The sequence below is a fragment of the Emys orbicularis genome, chromosome 11, assembly GCF_028017835.1.
Source record: "Emys orbicularis isolate rEmyOrb1 chromosome 11, rEmyOrb1.hap1, whole genome shotgun sequence".
NCBI classification, from domain to species: Eukaryota; Metazoa; Chordata; order Testudines; family Emydidae; genus Emys; species Emys orbicularis.
In genome coordinates this window covers 513,145-529,012 of record NC_088693.1, presented here as the reverse complement: position 1 = coordinate 529,012, position 15,868 = coordinate 513,145, and the positions used below count along the sequence as shown (strand labels likewise).

At 62.2% G+C, this 15,868-nt stretch overlaps 1 protein-coding gene across 1 annotated transcript in view; it reads right to left on the bottom strand.

Moving 5' to 3' along the window:
• Positions 1-15,868, bottom strand: part of OBSL1 (obscurin like cytoskeletal adaptor 1) — a 60,663-nt gene that overhangs the window by 19,519 nt on the left and 25,276 nt on the right. Inside the window, exons 10-17 of the mRNA XM_065413654.1 lie at positions 13,648-13,920; positions 11,819-12,091; positions 11,486-11,733; positions 7,289-7,556; positions 6,356-6,628; positions 3,862-4,137; positions 3,131-3,406; positions 348-623 (exon numbers count right to left, since the gene is read on the bottom strand). Coding sequence (XP_065269726.1) covers positions 348-623; positions 3,131-3,406; positions 3,862-4,137; positions 6,356-6,628; positions 7,289-7,556; positions 11,486-11,733; positions 11,819-12,091; positions 13,648-13,920 — 2,163 coding nt within the window. The remainder of the gene's footprint in view (positions 1-347; positions 624-3,130; positions 3,407-3,861; positions 4,138-6,355; positions 6,629-7,288; positions 7,557-11,485; positions 11,734-11,818; positions 12,092-13,647; positions 13,921-15,868) is intronic.

The following is a 15,868-nucleotide window of genomic DNA, read 5'->3' as shown; positions in this document are numbered from 1 at the left end:
CGCTCCCCAAGAGGACTTGATTGAGGGGTCCTGATTGTATCTACGAGCTCTGCTGTAGACTGTGTTCCTGTTATCCAATAAACCTTCCGTTTTACTGGCTGGCTGAGAGTCACGGTGAATCGCAGGAAGCTGGGGGTACAGGGCCCTGAGTCCCCCACACTCCGTGACAGCCGCCGAATAGCTGGACATGTCGCCCCTCTCCAGAGTGGCCACCCCAAGCACCTGCTTGCCAAGCTGGTGCCTGGAGCCGGCCCTATGCCTGGCTCCTGCATTGCTCCCCAATGCCAGGCAGGGCCCTCGCCCACCCGCCGGACAGGAAGGCAGCGGCAGCGGCAGCTCAGCCATACCTTCCACGGCGACACAGAAGATGAGGCTGTCGTCATGGCTGTCACACAGATACTCCCCCGCGTCCTTGCTCTCCATGCCCAGAATGACCAGTGCGCGCCGCGCCCCATCTTCCTCCAGACGCACGCGCCCCGTGTCCTGCAACTTCTCACCATCCTTGTACCACTTCACCTCTCCGTGGGCATGGGAGAGCGTCACCTCCAGCACCAGGTCCTCCGCGGCCAGGCAGTGGCGGTGGGTCTGCAGCTCACCCCGCCCCAGGATCGTCACAGGAGGGTCTGGCAGAACCAAGACAAACAGCAGCTACGATTAACCAGCCTATGGAACTCCCTGCCACAAGGTTTCACTGCGGTCAGGAGCACAGCAGGCACCAGAAGGATTCGATATTTGCATGGACAACAGTGACAAGAGCCCCCATGACACTGCGCGACATACAAGGGCGCTGAACCCCCTGCGCCAGTGTTGGGGATAGGAAGGCGATTCCCCTGGGCCCAGCCCTCATTGCAGGGCTGTTGTACCTTCCCCGGAAGTGCCGGGGGCTGGTCGCTGTCAGAGACGGGCACCAGACTAGAGGGGACCTGCTCCACTCCAGCCTGGGAACTCCGCCACAGGCCCAGGACTCAGCCTGCTCTGAGCGCATGGTCAGGCTAGCGCAGGCCCCCCGGGACCAGGGTGGGCCCAACTGGCCCCTGAGCATCCCGACAGAAGGGGCCTGCGATTAGCCTGTTTCATGTCACACCCCTCGATTTCCTGTTGGGAGGAGACAACCAGCGCAGCTGCCAGGGCTCTGGGGCCTGCAGGGACTGCCAAGGAGACAGAAACTGGCACAGCCAGCTTGGGAAACTCAGCCTGGCGAGCTGGGCACTGCACCACTGGCCTGCTGTGCCCAAGTGGGAATTGTCTGTACTATTTTTATCAAGTCGGTGTCTGCCTCAGTTTCCCCTATATGCTGCATTGTTACTATTGGGAGCAGGGGAAGAGACAGGTGTGATGGGCTCCCAGCTGTCTGGGACCTGAGGTCCCACATCAATGGAGCTCTGGAGAAGACAATGGCAAATCCAGCTGCCCAGACACTGATGCCCAGCAACCAGCGACCCAGAGAGATCTGCACTCCCCACCACTGGGCAGGGGGCTGAGGGGGGGAGGTGTGTTGGCTGCAGGAAGCAGTGGGAGGTACACTGCGGAGTCTGACTGAAGAGGTCAGTCGGCGTGACAGAGGGACGGGGCTTTGGGCTCTGGGCTCCCCAAGGGCTCCCTATGCTGGGTCAGGTGACTAATAACCCGCCTGTCGGCCCGCACTGGCTGTGTGACCCTGCAGACGCTGGCGGAGGGGGCGCTGACCCCTAAGATGGTGTGACAAAGTGGGTTTTTCCTCCTTATTATGTTGTATGTGAGCCTATGTGAGTCTTACTGTTTTGCATGAATACGCTGTGTGCCTCAGTTTCCCGGCGTATTGCGCCAATGCCTAGGTGGTGGGAATACGGGTATGTGACTTCTGCTGAGACCCTTGGGGACAGGTGAGATGGCTCTGGCTGCCTGCACATAAGCGATGGACGATGTCCTTCATAATCTGAGACCCAGAAGGGTGTACAACCAGATGACACTGCCTGGGGAGTGAGACAAAGATCAGGAGGTGGGGCAATGGGTGTGTCGGAGGTCGGGTCGCTGGAAGCTGGGCAGTCTGCTATGTGGGACTCACAGAGTGGGGAGTCCAGGGCATCCAGTCCAGGGTCCCCCCAAGATGGACTTGGCTGAAAGTCACTGATTTCTGTGCTAACAAGATCTGTTCTACACTGTGATCCTGTTGACTAATAACCCGTCTGTTTTACCGGCTGACTGAGAGTCATGGCTGACTGCGGACTTGGGGTGCAGGGCCCCTCTGGCTTCCCCAGGGGTCCCGTCCAGGTGGACCCACCAAGGGGAAGTGTATGGTGTGAACAGGGGGCTGAATGCACCGAGGTCAGTCCCAGGAAGCTCCTTGCCCTGAACAGCTGCGTGCCCTGAGGGGAGTCACACTCCCCAGAGTCCTGCTGGCTTTGTACTGAGCAGTTCCAGAGCATCGGACCTGTGACTCCGCCATAGATGGTACAACTGTCCCTCAGGGTCTGTCTCCATGGGACTCGCTGCCCAGGGTCCAGCCCCAGGAGGCAGTGACGCCGCGTGGCTTCCCCTGGAGGCGGAGTGAGACCCTTTGGGGGCATGGCCCACTGACGGGGCCTCCCAAAGCCTGTCCCCACACGGGGGACATGACCCCCATCCTATGGGTCCGTGACACCTTCCCCACCCCGTTGCTGACCCCCGCACAGACTCACCATGGCTCTCCAAGCGCACCCAGTGGCGTCTATGCCGGGGCGCAAGCCCTGAGCCTGAATGCGCAGACACAGCAACTGTCCCTGGACAGACTAGCCACTGGAAACAGAGCAGACGGGCAGAGCCCACATGAGCACCAGTGCCCCGGTGCATGCGGACTGCCACACAGGCAGCGACAGGCAGGCCAAGGCCTGCGCATGGGACTCAAGTCTGGTTCTCAGGGGCAGCGTGAGGCGGGGGGCAACAGACTCGGCCTGGGGCAAGAGAGGGTTGTGGGGACATCATTTTATAGCCCAAATCTGGCTGCAAAGGCACCTCCTGCAGTGCCAATGCCCCCACCCAGGGGCCAGTTCTAGGCCCAACTCACGCTGCTGGGAACTCGCTTCCCCCAGCACCGCCCTGCTCGCTGGGGCGTCACCAGCCCACCCCCAGGCAGCTACTCAGGTCTCTGGGCCCTCCCCAGCCTCTCACTCACCACACACTTGGACAGTAAACATCCTGGTGTCATCAGCCGCATCGCAGACGTACTTCCCAGAATGCTCCACTCCAGCCGCAGGGATGACCAGCCGCCGATGGGCACCCTCCTCCTCCAGGATCAGGCTGCCGCCAGCCTCCAGCCTGGTGCCATCCTTAACCCACTGCACCGGCACATTCCCGCGCGAGAGCTCGCAGGCCAGAGTCACCGTCTCCCCCATGACGGCCTTCAGGGTGGGGGGAGCTCGCCGCGGCTGCAGGATCTTCACCGGGGGCTCTGAAAGGAGAGGGCAGCGCTGGCCCAGGCAGCCAGGGGACAATGCTGCCCCCACCCTGCCCTGTTGGTTTGAATCAATCTCCGGCACAGCCAATTTCTCCTTTCAGGCCACGAAAGAGCAATGGCGGGTGTAAGCGCCGGAGGGAGCAGATCACGGGATGGCTCCTGGGGACTGAGGAGACACAGCGCGTATGGCTGTGCCTCGGGGCACGTGTATGACACGGAGTGGTCATGCCAGCAGATACTCACCACCGGCAAACGTACGGCCCACTCTCCCCAGCTACTCCGTGACCATAAGCAGAGCGGGAACCCAGGAGATGCCAAGTGCAGCCAAGAGAGGGAGACGGACCCGGAGCGGGGGAAGAGCTTTGCTCAGTTTATCGACGACGGTCACAGAGCAGATGTCACAGAGACAAGGAAGCTGTGCCCCACGTTACCTGGCCCCCCACGCTCACCTGACACCCTGACATCAAAGGAGACGGACTCGTCCCTTGTCTCACAGATGTACTCGCCAGCATCCTCGGCCCGGGCCTGCGGGACAATCAGCCAGCGCTGGGCCCCCTCTGCCCGCACCAGCAGGTTCTCTGTCTCATCCACCTCCAGCCCGTCCTTGAACCAGCACACCTGGGCATCTGCTCTAGACAGCTCACACCTCAGCTCCAGGCGCTGCAGCGCCAGAGCCTGCAGCTCCAGGGAGCGCTCCTGGGGGCGCAGGATCCTCACTGGGGGCTCTGTTGGGCACATCGAATGGAAGGGACATGATGGGCTCAGGGAGACCCAATCTCTACCCGCTGCAGGGCAGGGGGTCTGCTCTGCCCAACCCCAGCCTGCGAGACCCCCGGCCACTGCCCGTGTCCATCAGGAGGCCTGGGCTCCCCAGTGCTCTGGGGGATCTGGGTGGGTGCTGGGGCTGCAGCCTGATCGTCGTTAGGAAAAGTCTCTGCCAGTCTTGTGCTACATGTGGGGAAGCAGCTGCCCACGGAGCTCAGGTATCACAGCCTCTGTCAGACCCAGACCCCAGTTCTTCCAGGGGCATCGCGGGCTGGGCACAGACAGGGGGGCCGGGCTCTCCCCTCGGGGCCAGGGGCTGGGCGCTGACAGGGGGGCCGGGCTCTCCCCTCGGGGCCAGGGGCCGGGCGCTGACAGGGGGGCGCAGGGCTCTGCCCTCAGGGCCAGTGGCCGGGCACTGACAGGGGGGCCGGGCTCTCCCCTCGGGGCCAGGGGCCGGGTGCTGACAGGGGCGCAGGGCTCTCCCCTCGGGGCCAGGGGCCAGGCGCTGACAGGGGGGCCGGGCTCTCCCCTCGGGGCCAGGGGCTGGGCGCTGACAGGGGGGTGCAGGGCTCTCCCCTCGGGGCCAGGGGCTGGGCGCTGACAGGGGGGCGCAGGGCTCTCCCCTCGGGGCCAGGGGCTAGACGCTGACAGGGGGGCTGGGCTCTGCCCTCAGGGCCAGGGGCTGGGCGCTGACAGGGGGGCCAGGCTCTCCCCTCACGGCCAGGGGCTGGGCGCTGACAGGGGGGCGCAGGGCTCTCCCCTTGGGGCCAGGGGCTGGGCGCTGACAGGGGGGCTGGGATCTGCCCTCAGGGCCAGGGGCCGGGCGCTGACAGGGGGGCTGGGCTGTCCCCTCAGGCCAGGGGCTGGGCGCTGACAGGGGGGCCGGGCTCTGCCCTCAGTGCCTGGGGCCGGGCACTGACAGGGGGGCCGGGCTCTCCCCTCAGGACCAGGGGCTGGGCATGGACAGGGGCGCAGGGCTCTCCCCCCTGGGCCAGGGGCCAGGTGCTGACAGGGGGGCCGGGCTCTCCCCTCAGGCCAGGGGCTGGGGGCTGACAGGGGGGCTGGGGTCTCCCCTCAGGCCAGGGGCTGGGCATGGACAGGGGGGCCGGGCTCTCCCCTCAGGCCAGGGGCTAGGCGCTGACAGGGGCGCAGGGCTCTGCCCTCAGGCCAGGGGCTGGGGGCTGACAGGGGTGCCGGGCTCTCCCCTCAGGGCCAGGGGCTGGGCGCTGACAGGGGGGCTGGGCTCTGCCCTCAGGGCCAGGGGCTGGGCGCTGACAGGGGGGCCAGGCTCTCCCCTCACGGCCAGGGGCTGGGCGCTGACAGGGGGGCGCAGGGCTCTCCCCTCGGGGCCAGGGGCTGGGCGCTGACAGGGGGGCTGGGATCTGCCCTCAGGGCCAGGGGCCGGGCGCTGACAGGGGGGCTGGGCTGTCCCCTCAGGCCAGGGGCTGGGCGCTGACAGGGGGGCCGGGCTCTGCCCTCAGGGCCTGGGGCCGGGCACTGACAGGGGGGCCGGGCTCTCCCCTCAGGACCAGGGGCTGGGCATGGACAGGGGCGCAGGGCTCTCCCCCCTGGGCCAGGGGCCAGGTGCTGACAGGGGGGCCGGGCTCTCCCCTCAGGCCAGGGGCTGGGGACTGACAGGGGGGCCGGGCTCTCCCCTCAGGCCAGGGGCTAGGCGCTGACAGGGGCGCAGGGCTCTGCCCTCAGGCCAGGGGCTGGGGGCTGACAGGGGTGCCGGGCTCTCCCCTCAGGGCCAGGGGCTGGGCACTGACAGGGGCGCAGGGCTCTCCCCTCTGGCCAGGGGCTGGGCGCTGACAGGGGGGCCGGGCTCTCCCCTCGGGGCCAGGGGCCGGGTGCTGACAGGGGCGCAGGGCTCTCCCCTCAGGGCCAGGGGCTGGGCGCTGACAGGGGGGCCGGGCTCTCCCCTCTGGCCAGGGGCTGGGCGCTGACAGGGGGGCCGGGCTCTCCCCTGAGGGCCAGGGGCTGGGTGCTGGTGAGAGCCCGGCCCACCTGTCATCTCCCCCCAGGGGACCAGGGGTGTCACTGACCTGCCAGCTGGGGTAACGGGGGAGCGCTGCTGACCCACCCACTGGGGACCAGGGCTGACACCGACCTGACAGCTGGGGTAACGGGGGGAGCGCTGATGACCCACCCGCCGGGAGGCCAGGGGACATCACCGACCTGTCACTGTGATGTTGTAGAAGACGGAGTCGCTGCCCGCGTCGCACACAAACTCCCCCGTGTCCTGGGGCCGGGCCGAGGGGATGACGAGCCTGTGATGGGGCCCCTCGCACTCCAGGAGCAGGTGCTCGCCCTCCTCCACCTCCACCCCGTCCTTGTACCACTGCACCGGGCCGTCAGCACAGGACAGCTCGCAAGCCAGCACCACGCGTTCCGAGGCCAGGTAGGTGTGCGCGGCGTCCTCGTTAGAGCTGACGATCCTCACGGGCGGCTCTGGGCAGGGAGACAGGATGGGCTCAGCAGAGAGGCTGCAGGCTGGGTCACTCCCAGCCAGCCGCCCGCCTATTCTCCAAGGCAGGGTGCCCAGGAAGAGGGTGAGGAAGTGACCCCGGGGGCAGCTGTCTGGGGGAGATGCGGAGCCTAGACTGGCCATCCCTCATCAGGTGGGGATGTGGCTCATTCTGCGTTAGATGGAGCCGCAGAGTCGCTTGCATTCTCCGTGTCGGGGGGAGCTGCTGTTTCTCTCCCTAGGGCCCAGCTCCCTGCAGTCACCCCCGTGGCAGGGAGAGCCAGGGCTCAGGACTCTGAGGATCTTCATTTACCTTTAAAGCTGGGCTGTGTCCGCAGTGGCTGGCTGGGCAGCAGGCTGGTCCCCCGCTGGCCGCACAGGGACCAGGAGTCAGAGCCCAGGCCCTGCTGGGTCTGACAAGTGCCAGCTCTGGCAATGCACCGTCGAGCCCAGACGCTTCACTGGGGTCGAAGGCAAAGGCAGTGCTGGATACAGGATCAGCCCCACAGAATGTCTGGCCAGGCAGCACCTCAGGGCAGAGACCCCGGCTTCCTACCTGAGTGTAAGGCACAGCCCCCCCAGCGCTGCCTGTGGGCGTTAACCCTGCTCCCAGGGAGGGGACCATCGCCCAGCCCCCAGCTCACCGGTCACGGTCACCGTGAAGCTCAGCGCATCCTCGCCCGTGTCACACGTGTACGTCCCGGAGTCTGAGGGGCGGGCAGAGCGGATAAACAGCCTCCTGGCGCAGCCCTCTGCCTGCAGGGCGACGACGTCGTCCGAGGGCACAGCCTCCCCGTCCTTGAGCCAGCGCACAGGGGCGTCGGGCGTGGAGACCTCGCACTCCAGGAGCAGGGGCAGCCCTGCCAGGAGCTCCCGGCGGCGCTGGGCCTCGGGCACCGGGGCGATGCGCACCTGCGGGGCTGAGAGACCAGGTTCTTTATCACCATGAGTGCGGCAGCACCCTCAGAGGCAGAGCAGGCCGCGGTCCCAGCCCCACGGAGCTCACAGCCTCAGGCCGTAGGAGCACTGTGGGTGGGGTGACATTGCTACACACACTAACAGCCCGCAGGCCGCACTCCCAGGCTGGAGGGGACAAGCCGCCGAGGGCGGAGCAGTCACATGGTGAACCGAGGAGAGGAGGTGGTGGTTTGACAGACTGGCTGGAGTGGGGGGCAGAAAGCAGGGAACTGGGGAAGGGGCATGTGGGCCGGCCAGGAGGGAGGGGGCAGAGCCGGGCAGGGAGGCCTGGAGGGAGGGGGCTGAAGAGTGAGGAGTAGGGGGACCAGACAGCAAATGTGAAAAATTGGGACAGGGGGCGGGGGTAATAGGAGCCTATATAAGAAAAAAAACCCAAAATTGGGACTGTCCCTATTCACCCTAGTGAGGAGATAGGTGAGGATCCGCCCAGCGTCTGTGTCTAGCAGGGGTTGCAGGGTGTCTGGGAGGCTGCAGAGCAGGAGGGGGCAGTGACCTGGGGGAGCCTGGAGGGAAGCATTCGCCATGTGACCAGAGGATCTTGCCAATTTCTACCAAGAGAAAGCTGGCGAAATGTGACCTGCCCTTCCCCCTCCCCTCAGCTCGCCTGCCCCTCCACAACTCTCCCTCCTCCTCCCCAGTCATACAGAGTCTCTGCTCTCCTCCTCTAACCCCTCCACTTGTGCCCAGGACCCCATCCAATCCCATCTCCTGGTCTCCCTGAACCCCCCTCCTCCCTCCGCTTCTCACTCTCCTCTGGCTCTTCCCCTCACAACACAAAGTGCCAATCGCTCCCATCTTAAACACCCCCCTGCCCCACTTGCCTCTCCGACTATCGCCCCGTCTCCCTTCCTCCCCAAGCTCCCTGCACACACTGGAGTTCCTCTCCTCCTGCTCCGTCCTAGACCCTCCAGCCCAGCTCCCACGCCCGGCACGCCACAGAAACTGCTCTGGCCCAAGTCTCTAGTGACCCCTTCTAACCCAGGCTCAGGACCAGCCCTCCATCCTCATCCTCCCAGACCTGTCAGCCACCTTCACACAGCCGGCCATGCTCCTCCTCTTGGCTTCCCTGATTCTGGCCTCTCTGGGTCTCCTCCTCCCCCTCCAACCGCTCCTTTGGAGGAGCCTCCAGAGCCAGGCAACAGCCAGGGGTTGCACAGTTCTGAGTCTGTGCCCAGGGACATGCCCAGATGGGCTAAGACCTTGCTGGCAGCCACGGCTATTGCGGGCTGGATGGATGGAAAGTATTCCCAGAGTTATGTACTGCAGACAATGTGTTCCAAAGTTGCTGGAGGCCAGACAGTCCCTGGGGCGGGGAGGTTCTCAGAGCTCGGAGTGAGAACAATTGACACCTTTCCCCCAAGCCCAGCCAAGAGTTTACAGGCCAGACAAGGTGTGGTCTTGGGCCATCACACAGCACTAAAGAGCCCAAGAAAAAGACCTGGAACAGGGGGCCATCAGGAGAAAGTATGCTCTGCCAGTGGGAGTGTCTCATGAAAAATGTGGACCCCAGCTCTCTGGACTGGCCCAGCACTGGCCAGATGAGCCAGTGGGTGAGAAACACCTTCTCAGACAGGAAAGGAGCTTAAGGACATAAAAATGGCCACACTGGGTCAGACCAAAGATCCATCTAGCCCAGTATCCTGTCTTCCAACAGTGGCCAGTACCAGGTGCCCCGGAGGGAATGAACAGAACAGGGAATCATCAAGTGATCCATCCCCTGTCGCCCATTCCCAGCTTCTGGCAAACTGAGGCTAGGGACACCATCCCTGCCCGTCCTGGCTAATAGGATGGATGGACCTATCCTCCAGGAACTTATCTAGTTCTTTTTTGAACTCTGTTATAATCTTGGCTTTCACAACATCCTCTGGCAAGGAGTTCCACAGGTTGACTGTGCAGTGTGTGAAGAAATACTTCCTTTTTTTTGTTTTAAATCTGCTGCCTATTAATTTCATTGGGTGACCCCTAGTTCTTGTGTTATGAGAAGGCACAAATAACACTTCCTTATTTACTTTCTCCACATCACAGTCATGATTTTATAGACCTCTATCATATCCCCCCCTTAGTCATCTCTTTTCCAAGCTGAAAAGTCCCAGTCTTATTAATCTCTCCTCATACGGCAGCCGTTCCACACCCCTAATCATTTTTGTTGCCCTTTTCTGAACCTTTTACAATTCCAACTTTCTAACAGGTAGTACAGGCTCCGGGGGGTGCTGGATCCCCTGGCTCTGACCCAAGCCCTACCCCACCTCTTCCTGCCCCCACCCCACCTCTTCCTGCCCTGTTCCACCGCCTCCCTCGAGCACGCCTTGTCCTCGCTCCTCCCCCTTCCCCCCCAGAGCCTCCAGCTGATCGCGGTGGGCGGGAGGTGCGGGGAGGGAGGGGGAGATGCTGATCAGCAGGGCCCACCGGGAGGTGCTGGGGAGAGGTGCTGATAGGAGGGCTGCCGGTGGGTGCTCAGCACCCACCATTTTTTCCCTGTGGGTGCTCCAGCCCCGGAGCACCCATGGAGTCGGTGCCTATGGCGGGTTGTGTTTTAATTTGGTCTGTAGCCGGGTGTTTCCAGCCCGTCTCTTGGCTTCTGTCTGAATCTCTCTGCAGCTTTGTCAAAACCCCTGTTTGGTTTTACTGCAGCCCCGGCCAAGTCCTGGGTGCTGAGGACAGAGGGGAGCTAGTGAACGGGGGCCCTGCTTGCACAGAGGCAGTGAATCTGTGCATTCTGGGGGCCAGGAGTGGAGGCCTGGGCACTGGGGGGAGGGGTGCGCAGTGGGGAGCACAGACAGGCTGGAAGGACCTGTGCCAAGCTCAGGGGGTAACAATCTCCAGAGATTTAGTGACAGGTTCTCTCTGCGCTGCCCAAGGCCTCACTCAGGGGGCCAAGGGCTGGGGGGTGCGAATGGCTGGCCTGTGGAGGGAAGAGCGGGGCTCACGGAGCCCGGAGGGGGGCGCTCGTGTAGCCAGCAGCGGTCGTTTGGGGCAAGTTTCCCCCAGTGGGCTCCCTCGTGCTGTGAGCAGTAGCGAGTCACCTTGGGTAACCCCGAAAGTGTCACACCCCCTCCAGCTTCTTGGGGGAGTTCCACAGGGCTCTGGCCTTGGTCCCCCCACCGGGTCCCTGGGTTCATCTGCAAACACAAATTCCGCTCCCCCCCCCCTCCTGTGCTGACAGCTCACAGCCCCACCTCCCACTCCCCAGCCGAGTACTTCCTTCCAAACTAAGATCTCGGCGTGGGATCTGACCTCTCCCAGGGGATGGCTAGCCCTCAGCTCGAATCCAACATAGCTACAATGGGTTCTTCATGCCCCAAGCCCTCCTGCTGCCTTACTTCTCAATCTCTGTGGGAGGCATCCAGGCCCGTAGCTTGGCATCAGCTTCACCTTAGCCGGGACGTGAGGCCCTCGAGAGAAACCCGTGTCCAAATCCGGCTGATTCTGCCTGGATAGCGGCTCTAGAATATGGCCTCTCCTACCCACCCACACAGCTAACCCTCGTGTCCAGGCTTCATCCTCTCGTCTCGCTGTCACTGCAACAGCCTGCTCTCCGGCCCTGACGACTGCGTCCTGCCCCACTCACCTGCTGCTGCCACGGTCATTTTCCTGGCCTGTCACTGGGGCCATATCCCCCCGCTTTGATTCTCTCCGCTGGCTCCTCCTTCTCCATCACACCAAACGGAAGCTGCTTGTCTCACTTCCAAGGCGCTTCTTGGCCTGTCCCCACCTCCCTCTCACTGGCTGTCAACTCTTCCCTCCGATCGGCACATGGTGCCTCCACTGCCCACCAGTTACATTTGCAAACAAGCCCCTTTGTGCTTCCTCCCCGGCTGCCCCTCCCGCCTGGGCAGTGCTCCCAGAAACAGCCGCAAGGCGACCTCATTATCCACCCTCTCCAGACTCTCCTTTGCCGGGATGCCTGCGAACAACATGCCGATGGCTAGGCGTCTGGTGAGCAACGGCCACTGCCCATCATGCTGCCCATGCTTCCATGTGCTCCCCGTCCGTCCATCCATCTCCTGGCTCCTACTCGACCTGTGAGCCCCTTTGGGAGGCACTGCCTGTGACCTGTGTTTGTACCACACCGAGCCGAGGGGGGCCTGGGCCATGACGGGGGCTGCTGGCACTATGAGGGGGGGGGCGGGAGCAGTGATGGAAAGGGGGGGACGGCTCAGTGGGGGCAGCCAGGGCTGGGAGGAGCCGACACCGACCTGTCACCGAGATGTTGTAGAAGACGGAGTCACCACCCGCGTCGCACACAAACTCCCCCGTGTCCTGCGGCCGGGCCGAGGGGATGACGAGCCTGCGATGGGGCCCCTCGCACTCCAGGAGCAGGTGCTCACCCTCCTCCACCTCCACCCCATCCTTGTACCACTGCACCGGGCCGTCGGCACGGGACAGCTCGCACGCCAGCACCACGCGCTCCGAGGCCAGGTAGGTGTGGGCGGCGTCCTCGTTAGAGCTGACGATCCTCACGGGCGGCTCTGGGCGGGGAGACAAGCTGGGCTCAGAAGAGAGGCTGCAGGCTGGGTCACTCACAGACAGCCACCCGCCTATTCCCCAACACAGGGAGGAGAGATGAGAGCCCAGCCCCTCCAGGACATCCGAGAGGGTGTCGCTCCCCATGGCTGTGTCACACCTGACCCTCTTCCCACAAGGCAGCACCATCCCACCCAGGACCAACAGGACACGCCCTGTACTCTCAGGCCTTCCTGCGGACCGACCTCGCCAACCCCACACGCTAGAGCCGGGCTAGAGCAGTTCACGGAGGGGAGGCTGCAAGGGACAACCCATGGGCTGCAGGGAGGGGGCGGGGGTTCAGCAGGGGGCGCTCTCCCCTGGCAGTCAGCGCTGGCCCCAATGCCCCAGTGCAACGCTAGGGGCCTGTGATGCAGGGAGTGGGGCAGGATGTCAGTAGGGGGCGCTCTCCCCTGGCAGTCAGCGCTGGCCCCAGCATGGCACTATAGGGCGCTGTGCTGCAGGGAGGGGTCAGGGACTCCATGTGGGGGGGGCTCTCCCCTGGCAGTCAGCGCTGGCCCCAGTGCCCCTGTGCAGCATGAGCGGGCGCTGTGCTGGAGGGAGCGGGGTGGGGGCTCCGTACGGGGGACTCTGTCCCTTTGCAGTCAGTGCTGACCCCAATGACCACCATCTTCCTTACGAGACCCAAAGCTTTGGCCCACTAAATACAGCCAGAAAGAAATCATCAGGGGAGCCCTGCTGACCCACCCACCGGGGAATCAGGGGTGTCACTGACCTGCCAGCTGGGGTAACGGGGGAACTCTGCTGACCCACCCGCCTGGGACCAGGGGTGTCACCGACCTGCCAGCTGGGGTAACGGGGGAGCCCTGCTGACCCACCCGCCTGGGACCAGGGGTGTCACTGACCTGCCAGCTGGGGTAACGGGGGAGCGCTGCTGACCCACCCGCCGGGGAATCAGGGGTGTCACTGACCTGCCAGCTGGGGTAACGGGGGAGCCCTGCTGACCCACCCGCCGGGGGCCAGGGGGTGTCACTGACCTGCCAGCTGGGGTAACGGGGGGGCTCTGCTGACCCACCCGCCGGGGAATCAGGGGTGTCACTGACCTGCCAGCTGGGGTAACGGGGGAGCCCTGCTGACCCACCCGCCGGGGGCCAGGGGTGTCACCGACCTGCCAGCTGGGGTAACGGGGGGGCGCTGATGACCCACCCACTGGGGGACCAGGGCTGTCACTGACCTGCCAGCTGGGGTAACGGGGGAGCGCTGCTGACCCACCCGCCGGGAGGCCAGGGGTGTCACTGACCTGCCAGCTGGGGTAACGGGGGAGCTCTGCTGACCCACCCGCCGGGGGCCAGGGGTGTGACTGACCTGCCAGCTGGGGTAACGGGGGAGCGCTGATGACCCACCCGCCAGGGACCAGGGGTGTCACCGACCTGCCAGCTGGGGTAACGGGGGAGCGCTGCTGACCCACCCGCCGGGAGGCCAGGGGTGTCACTGACCTGCCAGCTGGGGTAACGGGGGAGCGCTGATGACCCACCCGCCGGGGGCCAGGGGTGTGACTGACCTGTCACTGTGATGTTGTAGAAGACAGAGTCGCCGCCCGCGTCGCACACAAACTCCCCCGTGTCCTGCGGCCGGGCCGAGGGGATGACGAGCCTGTGATGGGGCCCCTCGCACTCTAGGAGCAGGTGCTCGCCCTCCTCCACCTCCACCCCGTCCTTGTACCACTGCACCGGGCCATTGGCATGGGACAGCTCGCACGCCAGCACCACGCGCTCCGAGGCCAGGTAGGTGTGCGCGGCGTCCTCGTTAGAGCTGACAATCCTCACGAGCGGCTCTGGGCAGGGAGACAGGATGGGCTCAGAAGAGATGTATGTAATTGATCTACAAATTCTGTCGAGTCCTTGCAGCAGCCCACCACCGGACCCCAGAGTTTGGGACTGGAAATGAAGTTGAATCCTTTATGCAATTGATAGGTTATAAGGCAGAAGGAGCCACTGTGATCATCTGCTCTGCCCCCATGTCACACAGGCCATCGGTCTCCCCTGAATTAATTCCTGGTTAAACCAGGGCACATCTGTTAGAAAAACATCCAACCTTGATTTAAAACTTGCCAGTGATGGAGAATCCACCACAGCTTGTGGTAAATGGTTCCAATAGTTAATTACCCTCACGGCTAAAAACTTGCACCTTATTTCTCATCTCAATTTTTCTAACTTCAACTTCCAGCCACTGGATCATGCTGTGCCTTTGTCTGTTAGACTGAAGTGCCCAGTATCAAACTTCTGTTCCCCACGTAGGTACTTACAGACTGATCATGTCATCCCGTGACCTTCTCCTTGTTAAGCTAAGTAAACTGAGCTCCTTGAGTCTGTGACTACAAGGATGATTTTCCAACCCTTTATTCATTCTTGTGGCTTTTCTCTGAACTCTCTCCCATTTATCAACATCCTCCTTGAACTGTGAACATCAGAACTGGGGGCAGGGTTACAGCACCGGCTGCACCAGTGCCAAATACAGAGATAAAATAACCTCTCTGCTCTTACTTGAGATTCTCGTTTATGCATCCCAGGATCGCATTAGCCCTTTTGACCACCGCGTCGCACTGGGAGTTCATGTTCAGGTGATTACCCATCAAGACCCCCCAGTTCTTCTCAGAGTCCCTGCTTCCCAGGGTAGAGTCCTGCCATTGTACGTATGCCCAACACATTTATACGTTGTTTGCATGAGCCCAGTGTACCAAGCGATCCAGATCGCTCTCCATCAGTGACATATCCTCTGCATTATTCGAAAGTGGAAGGCACCTTGGGTGAAAGTGATCATGAAATGATAGAATTCATGATTCTATGGAATGATAGGAGGGCAAACAGCAAAATAAAGACAATGGATTTCAAGACGGCAGACTTTAACAAACTCAGTAAGTTGGTAGGTAAGATCCCATGGGAAGCAAGTCTATGGGGAAAAACAATAGAAGACAGTTGGCAGTTTTTCAAAGAGACATTATTAAGGGCACAAGAGCAAACTAGCCCACTGCATAGGAAAGATAGGAAGTATGGGAAGTATGGCTGTATTTTAAAGAATCCTTATTGCGGTTGCAGGAACAAACCATCCCGATGTGTAGAAAGAATAGTAAATATGGCAGGCGACCAGCTTGGCTTAACAGTGAAATCCTTGCTGACCTTAAACGCAAAAAAGAAGCTTACAAGAAGTGGAAGATTGGACAAATGACCAGGGAGGAGTATAAAAATATCGCTCAGGCATGCAAGAGTGAAATCAGGAAGGCCAAATCGCACCTGGAGTTGCAGCTAACAAGAGATGTTAGGAGTAACAAGAAGGGTTTCTTCAGGTATGTTAGCAACAAGAAGAAAGTCAAGGAAAGTGTGGGCCCCTTACTGAATGAGGGAGGCAACCTAGTGACCGAGGATGTGGAAAAAGCTAATGTACTCAATGCTTTTTTTGCCTCTGTCTTCACAAACAAGGTCAGCTCCCAGACTGCTGGACTGGGCAGCACAGTATGGGGAGGAGGTGACCAGCCCTCTGTGGAGAAAGAAGTGGTTCGGGACTATTTAGAAAAACTGGACGTGCACAAGTCCATGGGGCCGGATGCACTGCATCCGAGGGTGCTAAAGGAGTTGGTGGATGTGATTGCAGAGCCATTGGCCATCATCTTTGAAAACTCATGGCGATCGGGGGAGGTCCCGGATGACTGGAAAAAGGCTAATGTAGTGCCCATCTTTAAAAAAGGGAAGAAGGAGGATCCGGGGAACTACAGGCCAGTCAGCCTC